General features: G+C 72.6%; 1 protein-coding gene across 1 annotated transcript; it reads left to right on the top strand.

The window, feature by feature from the left end:
• Nucleotides 1-555: 555 nt before the first annotated feature.
• SSH3 (slingshot protein phosphatase 3) lies at nucleotides 556-7,716 on the top strand (the record flags this gene model as incomplete). The annotated part of the gene is made up of 14 exons (XM_082318308.1): nucleotides 556-594; nucleotides 1,474-1,511; nucleotides 1,747-1,912; nucleotides 2,570-2,688; nucleotides 2,758-2,829; nucleotides 2,963-3,028; nucleotides 3,702-3,890; nucleotides 4,252-4,345; nucleotides 4,456-4,584; nucleotides 4,658-4,704; nucleotides 5,386-5,532; nucleotides 6,209-6,409; nucleotides 7,005-7,251; nucleotides 7,337-7,716. 14 exons carry the CDS (start codon nucleotides 556-558, stop codon nucleotides 7,595-7,597), a joined length of 1,815 nt encoding a protein of 604 aa, XP_082174434.1. The 3' UTR covers nucleotides 7,598-7,716.

Consider the following 7,716-nt stretch of genomic DNA (forward strand, 5'->3'; position numbering starts at 1 on the left):
TGGGACCCCGGGGGGGGGATTCCTCCCCTTCGACCCCCCGCCACCCCAAATCTGGCCCTGTGCCCCCGTTCCCTGCCCCGGGCGTCGTTTATTGCATTTATATTTTGGGGGGGGGGGACCCAGGGATGGGGTGCTTGGCTGGGGACCCACGGGGTGACAAGGGGCGTGGGGGGGGTCCCAGGACAACGGGGGGGTCCGGTCGGGGGCGGGATGGGGTGCACCCCGCTCCTGGGGTGGGGGTGAGGGTTCCCGGGCACACAGCGGGGTGGTGGGGGGCTGGCACCCACGGGGGACACGGCCAAGGGACGCGGTGAGGGGCTCCGGGGATGGGGGGGTCCCGGGTAGACCCCGGACCCACAGGGTTGGGGGGTCCCGGGGAAAGGCTCCCGGCCACCGGGGGGCCTCGGGGAGGTGCCGGTGTGGGGGGCGGGGGGGGGGGGGGTGTCTGTCCCGGTGCAGGCCGTGCCGTGCCCGTTCCCGTGCCCGCTCCCGGCCGGGCGGGGCGGCGGCGGCGGCGGCGGCGGCGCTTCCTGGTGCGGCGCGGCGCGGCGGGGCATGGCGCTGGTCACCCTGCGGCGGGCCGGCGGCCCGGCGGTGAGTGCGGGGCGGGACGGCCGCGGGCGGCGGGCAGCGGGGACCGGGAACCCCGGCGGCGGTGCTGGAGGCTCGGCGGGACCGGCCCGGGGCTGCCGGGACGGGGAGAGGCTGCCGGCGGCGGCGGCGGCGGGGGAGGCGGGGGGGGGGGGGGGAGGTCCCGGCTCCACCGGGAGCTCCGGTGGGAAGCGCGGCTGCCCCGGCTGCTCCCAGTGGGAGGTTACTGGGAGCCCAGTACACGCTGGGGGCTTCTCTGCTGCCGGCTGGGGCTTGCCCCGTAGTAGGGGGGGGGGGTTGTCACCAGTTGCTCCCACTGTCCCAGTGCTCCCAGTACCTTCGCTGTCCCAGTGGCTCCCAGTGCCCCTGCCCCCCCCCCTCCAGTAACCACTGGGCCTTATCTGGGTGCACAGCCCGGGGCCTCCCTGCGAGCACTTCCCCCTTGCCGGGGGGGGGGACAGGGGGACAGGACGCCCCCGGCATCCCAGGGCTGATCCCCGGGGATCTGCCTCCCCAGCAGGACCCTCCTCCCAGTGGGACCCCCCTCCCAGTGGGACCCCCGTCCCCAGTGGAACTCCCCTCCCCGTCCCCAGTGGGACCCCCCCCTCCCCAATGGAACCCCTCCTCCCCAGTGGTTCCCCCCTCCCCAGCGGGACGCCCCTCCCCAGTGGGACCCCTCCCAGGACCCCCGCGCTCCCCCACGGGGGACCCTGCCAATGCCCCACGCTGCTGGGGGGACGGGGGGGTTGGCAGGGTGTCCCCAGCCCGCGGTGCCCAGGCGGGAAGTGCCGGGGGTCCTTACCGGGGCCCCCCGGGGACGGTCCGTGTCCCGGGGTCGTGCTCCCCCCCCGGGGACACTGCGACCCCCTCGGTGCTTTGCAGGAGGAAGATGCGCCCAGGCGCGGCCAGCTGCAGCGGCGGTGAGAAGGGGCTCCGAAGCCACGGGATGGGGGACACGGGTGACTGGGGGGGACGCACGGGTGACTGGGGGGGGGGGGCAGGACACAGCTACACCCTGAGGAGCACCTCCTCCCCCTGTGGTCCCCCAGCGTCACCCCCTTAGGGGAGCGATTTGGGGGTACCCCGGCCACGAGGGCCGGGTCCTGGTGCGGGCTGGGCCCCACGTCCCACTCAGGACCCCCCGTCCCCCCCCAGGCAGAGCTTTGTCATCGTCAAGGGGGCCGCCCTACTGCTGCCCGCGGAGGAGCCGCTGGCGGCCGAGCCCCCCCCGGCTGCGGCCCCCGGCCAGGCCCCAGGGCGGCAGGAGCAGCACCTGCAGCTCATGATGCAGCTGCTGCGTCCCCAGGACGCCATCCGGCTGGTAGGGCACGGCCACCCCCGGGGACGGGGATGGGGACGGGGATGGGATGGGATGGGGCTAGTGGCAGGGAGAGGGATGGGGTGGCAACAGGGAGAGGGATGGCGATGGTGATGGGGTGGGGATGAGATGGGGACAGTGAAAGAGATGGAATGGGATGGGATATGAATGGGACGGGATGGCGATGGGGACAGGGATGGGGACAGGAAGGGTATGGGGATGGGATATAGATGGGGACAGGATGGGGATGGGGTGGGACAGGGATGGGATGGGGATGGCGACAGGATAGGGATGGAGACAGGAAGGGTATGGGAATGGGATATGGATGGGGACAGGATGGGATGGGATGAGGATGGGGACAAGATGGGTATGGGGACAGGGATGGGATATGGATAGGGACGGGATGGGGATGGGACGGGATGGGGATGGGGACAGGATGGGGATGGGGACAGGACAGGATGGGATGAGGACAGGATAGGGACAAGATAGGATGGGATGGGGATGGGAATGGAATGGGATGGGGATGGGATACAGCCCAGCCTGCACCCCAGTGTGCTTGATGCTCCTCCTTGGGCACTGGGGACACTGCGGGGGGGGAGATCCCCCAGTGCTGCCCCGGGGGGTGCAGGGGGCACCCCTCATGCCCCCCTTCACCCCCAGGCGGTGCGGCTGGAGTCGGCGCGGCCGCAGCGGGTGCGGTACCTGCTGGTGGTGCGGCCCGAGGAGGCGGGAGCCGAGGGGCAGACGGCGCTGCTGGGGGTGGACTTCGCCCACGAGGGGTGAGCGGGGCGTGGAGGGGGGGACACGGGGAGGGGGTGACCGCACCCCCTGACCTCTGCCCGTCCCAGGGCCTCCGGCTGCACCCTGGGCATGGTGCTGCCCCTCTGGAGCGACACCCAGGTCTTCCTCGATGGCGATGGGTAAGGGGTAGGCGGGGCTTCTGGGAAGGGGAGGGGCTTATGAGGGTGGGGCTCACAGTATTGGGTGGGGCCTGTAGGGAGGGGCAGGGCCGGGGCGCCCACCCCGACCCACGCGTCTCCCCGTGGTGCCCAGGGGGTTCAGCGTGACCTCTGGGGGAGAGACCCGCATCTTCAAGCCCATCTCTGTCCAGACCATGTGGTGAGCGAGTCCCGGGTGTGTCCGCGGGCACGGGGGACGTGGGCACCGCTGTGGGCATGGGGGACGTGGGCACTGCTGTGGGCACGGGGGATGTGGGTACCGCCGTGGGCACAGGGGACGTGGGTACCACCGTGGGCATGGAGGATGTTGGCACAACCGTGGGCATGGAGGCATGGGCACTGCTGTGGGCATAGGGGATGTGGGCACAACCGTGGGCATGGGGGACATGGGCACCGCCGTGGGCATGGGGGATGTGGGTACCGCTGTGGGCACTGCCGTGGACACAGGGGACGTGGGTACCACCGTGGGTATGGAGGATGTGGGCACGGGGGGACGTGGGCACGTGGGTACCACTGTGGGCACTGCTGTGGGCACAGGGGACATGGGCACCGCTGTGGGCACAGGGGACGTGGGTGCCACCGTGGGCACAGGGGACGTGGGCACCGCTGTGGGCACAGGGGACGGGGGTGCCACCGTGGGCACAGGGGACGTGGGCACCGCTGTGGGCACAGGGGACGTGGGTACCACCGTGGGCACGGGGGACGCGGGCACCACCGTGGGCACGGCCAGGCCACGGACGCACGGGCACCACGCGGGCACCTGGGCCCCGCCACGGGCAGGGAGGCGCGGGGAGGGTTCGGTGGGTGCGGCGGTGGCAGGTGTGGTGCGGCAGGGCCGTGCTGCAGGAGCTGCACCGCGCCTGCGAGGAGGCGTCCCGCGGCGGGCACATCCCCGGGGGCCCGGCGCTGGCCTGGGCCCGCGGCTACGCGGCGGCACTGGCCTCGGAGCAGAGCTGCCTCAACGAGTGGCTGGCCATGGCCGACCTCGAGTCCGTCCGTCCCGCCTCGCCCCCGTCCCTCCGGTAAGCCCCGCCCCTCCTGCCCCACCCCACGGCCTGCTGGCCAATCAGCACTGCTCCTGGGCTGGGGAGCCTCAGGGTGGGGCAGGGGGCGGGGCTTGTGGTAAAGGGGTGGGGCAATGGGGTGGGGGTGTGAGGGTGGGGCGCTGTTAGGAAGGAGGGGCTTGTGTGAGGGGCGGGGTCTGGGTTCAGGGTGTGGCTAAGGGCAGGGCAGGGATTGGCTGAGGGGTGGAGCTTAAAGGAACTGGGTGGAGCTTCCAGCCTGGGGAGGGCCATGGGGGGCGGGGCTTGGGCGCAGAGGAGGCGGGGTCTGGGCGGGGCGGAGCCTTGGGCGGGGCGGGTGACGCGGTGACGCGGGTGCCAGGCCGGCGGCGCCGGAGCTGTCGGAGCAGGCGGTGCGGGCGCTGCTGCGGGACGTGATGGCCAGCGCTGACCTGGAGAGCGTCACCTCCAAGGAGGTGGGTGCCAGCAGGCGGGGGTCCCGGCGGGCCGAGGGCCTGGCTCGCAGGCAGGAGCAGGCAGGGGTGGGCAGGCACGGGGCCAGCCCTCACCCCGCGGCCGTGCCCAGGTGCGGGAGGAGCTGGAGCGGCGCACGGGGCACAGCCTGGCCCAGCACAAGGACTTCATCGACAACGAGATGCTGCTGGTGCTGGCGCAGATGGACCGGCCCTCCCGCGTCTTCCCGCACCTCTACCTGGTGGGCAGCGGGCAGGGCAGGGCGGGCAGGGCGGGCAGGGCTGTCCCCACCCCTCACCGCTGCCACCGCGCAGGGCTCCGAGTGGAACGCGGCCAACCTGGAGGAGCTGCAGCAGAACCGGTGAGCGTGGAGTGGCACGGGGTCGTCTGGGGTGGCACAGTGGGGTGGGCATGGGGCCATCTGGGGTGGCATGGTGGGGTGGGCACATGGTCATCGTGAGGTGTCCCAGCAGGATGGGTATGGGATCATCATGAGGTGTCATGGTGGGGTGGGCATAGGGCCATCATGGGGTGGCACGAGACCACCATGGGGTGTCACAGTGGGGTGGGCTTAGGTCCATCATGGGGTGTCATGGTGGGGTGGGCACAGGGCCATCATGGGGTGCACGAGGCCATGGTGGGGTGTCACGGTGGGGTGGGCATAGGGCCACCATGGGGTGTCACAGTGGGGTGGGCATAGGTCCATCATGGGGTGTCATGGTGGGGTGGGCACAGGGCCATCATGGGGTGGCACGAGGCCACTATGGGGTGTCACGGTGGGGTGGGCACGAGGTCACCATGAGATGGCGTGGTGGGGTGGGCCTGGGGTCATCGTGGGACACCCATTGGAGTGGGCATGAGGTCTTCGTAGGGCACGCAGCAGGGTGGGCCTGGGGTCATCGCGGGACACTCGGCAGGGTGGGTGCAGCGGGGCTGTGGCACCGCGGTGGGGTGGACATGGGGCACTGTGGGGCACCCCATAGAGCGCGGGCAGAGCCCCAACCCTGCGTGCCGGCTGTGCCCCCTGCCCGCGGCACCGCAGGATCACCCACATCCTGAACGTGGCGCGGGAGATCGACAACTTCTTCCCGGCACTGTTCACCTACATGAACGTGCGGGTGTACGACGAGGAGACGGCCCAGCTCCTGCCCCACTGGAACGACACCTTCCTCTTCCTCTCCCGTGTCCGGTCAGTGGGGCCAGGGCAGCCCCAGGGCACAGGGACACAGCGGGGTGGGGGCCACTGGGGGGACACGAGGGGGACACAGGGTGTGGGGGGCACGGAGGGGCAGGGGCTGGAGCCAGGGGCAGGCTGCGGGGGGACATGGGTGGGGGTAGCTGGGGAGGTAGGGGGGTACGGGGGGGCGTCTTGATGGTGCTGGCGGGCGTTGGGGCACTGGGATCCCTGGGGACATGGGGAGCCCTGAGGACACGGGGAGCCCTGGGGCATGGGGTCCTTGGGGACACGGGGAGCCCTGGGGACATGGGGAGCCCTAGGGCATGGGGTCCTTGGGGACACAGGGAACCCTGGGGCATGGGGTCCCTGGGGACATGGGGAGCCCTGGGAACATGGGGTCCTTGGGGACACAGGGAGCCCTGGGGACACGGGGAGCCCTGGGGACACGGGGAGCCCTGGGGACATGGGGTCCTTGGGGACACAGGGAGCCCTGGGGACACAGGGGGTCCTTGGGGATATGGTGAGCCCTGGGGACACAGGGAGCCCTGGGAACATGGGGTCCTTGGGGACACGGGGAGCCCTGGGGACACGGGGAGCCCTGGGGCACAGGGTCCCTGGGGACAGCGGGGCGGCTGGGGACACACGGGGAGCCCCAGGACCTCGGTGGCAGCGCGGGTGGGTGCCGCAGGGCCGGCGGGGGCCGGGCGCTGGTGCACTGCCGCATGGGGCTGAGCCGCTCGGCGGCCACGGTGCTGGCCTACGCCATGAAGGAGTTCGGGTGGCCCCTGGAGCGGGCGCTGCGGCACGTCCGGCACTGCCGCCCCGGCGTCCTGCCCAACCCCGGCTTCATGCGCCAGCTCGACTTCTACCAGGGCATCCTGCACGCCAGGTGGGCGGGGCAAGGGGCGGGGCAGGACACGCCCAGTGGGTGGGGCCGGGTGTGACCACGCCCACTTGTGCACACGAGGGCGGGGAGTGCTATGACCACACCCCCTTGGGCAGGGTCTGCTTTGACTGTGACCTCTTGGGTGGGGCCTGCTGTGGCCACGCCTGTCTGACACGGTGGGCGGAGCTTGTAATGGCCACGCCCCATTGCATATGATGGGTGGAGCCTGCCCTGGCCACACCCATTGGGCATGGTGGGTGGAGCCTGCCCTAGCCACACCCCTTGCATATGATGGGTGGAGCCTGCCCTGGCCTCGCCCATCAGGCATGGTGGGCGGAGCCTGTAGTGGTCCCACCCCTTGCATGTGATGGGTGGGGCCTGCCCTGGCCACGCCCATCTCACCCAGGGTGGGTGGGGCGCCTATGGCCACGCCCTGGTGGGCAGGGTGGGCTTTGGTGGGGATGGGTGCCCCGCCCTTTGATGCAATGGCTGGGGAGGCGGAGCCTGTGGGAGCCCCGCCCTGACTGAGAAGGGGCGTGGCTCCCTGCGTGGGGCGTGGCCGGGGCGTGGCCAGCCGCTGACGGCGGGTGTGTGGCAGCCGGCACAGCCAACTGTGGGAGCCCAAGGCGGCGGAGCGGGCCCAGGAGGGCCCAGAGGCCACCCGGGGGGAGGCGGGTGGCCCGGCCCCGGCCCCCTCCCCGCCGCCCCCGGAGGAGGCCAGCAGCCCGGGGCTGTTGGGGGCCGCCCGCCGCCCCCGCATCTCCCTCTGCGCCGTCATGCGGAGCATCAGCCAGCTGGAGTCCCCCGAGCCCCCCGAGCCGCCCGGCGAGCCCCTGGCCGGGGAGGTGAGCGTGGGGCAGGGGTCGGGGGGCCGGAGCGGGGCCGCGGGGCGGCGGCACTGGCTGAGCCCCCCCCGTCCCCCTTCCGCAGGTGTTCGAGGCCGCGGAGGCGCCGGGGGGGACGGGGGGTGCCCCGCTGGGGTCCCGGCCCTCCTCCCGGCCCCGCCGGGTGGTCCGCCAGGCCAGCATGGATGGTGGCCCCCTGCCCGCCTGTGACCACGCCCCCACGGATGACCACGCCCCCACGGACGGCCACACCCCACCCACCCCCACTCCTGACCCCGCCCCCTGCCCCACCCCTACCTCTGGCCCCGTCCCCCACCTCCCCTCCCTCCCACCCCCCACCCCCTAACCCGGGGGGGGGTATGGGGCAGAGCACCCCCGTTGCCACGGCACCATGGGGAAGGGGCGGAGCCCAGGCCTGCTGGAGGCGTGGCCAGGGCGCCGCCACGCCCCACCGTCACCACATGC

This window comes from Platalea leucorodia (genome assembly GCF_965183815.1).
Source record: "Platalea leucorodia genome assembly, chromosome: 7".
In the NCBI taxonomy this organism is placed as follows: domain Eukaryota; kingdom Metazoa; phylum Chordata; class Aves; order Pelecaniformes; family Threskiornithidae; genus Platalea; species Platalea leucorodia.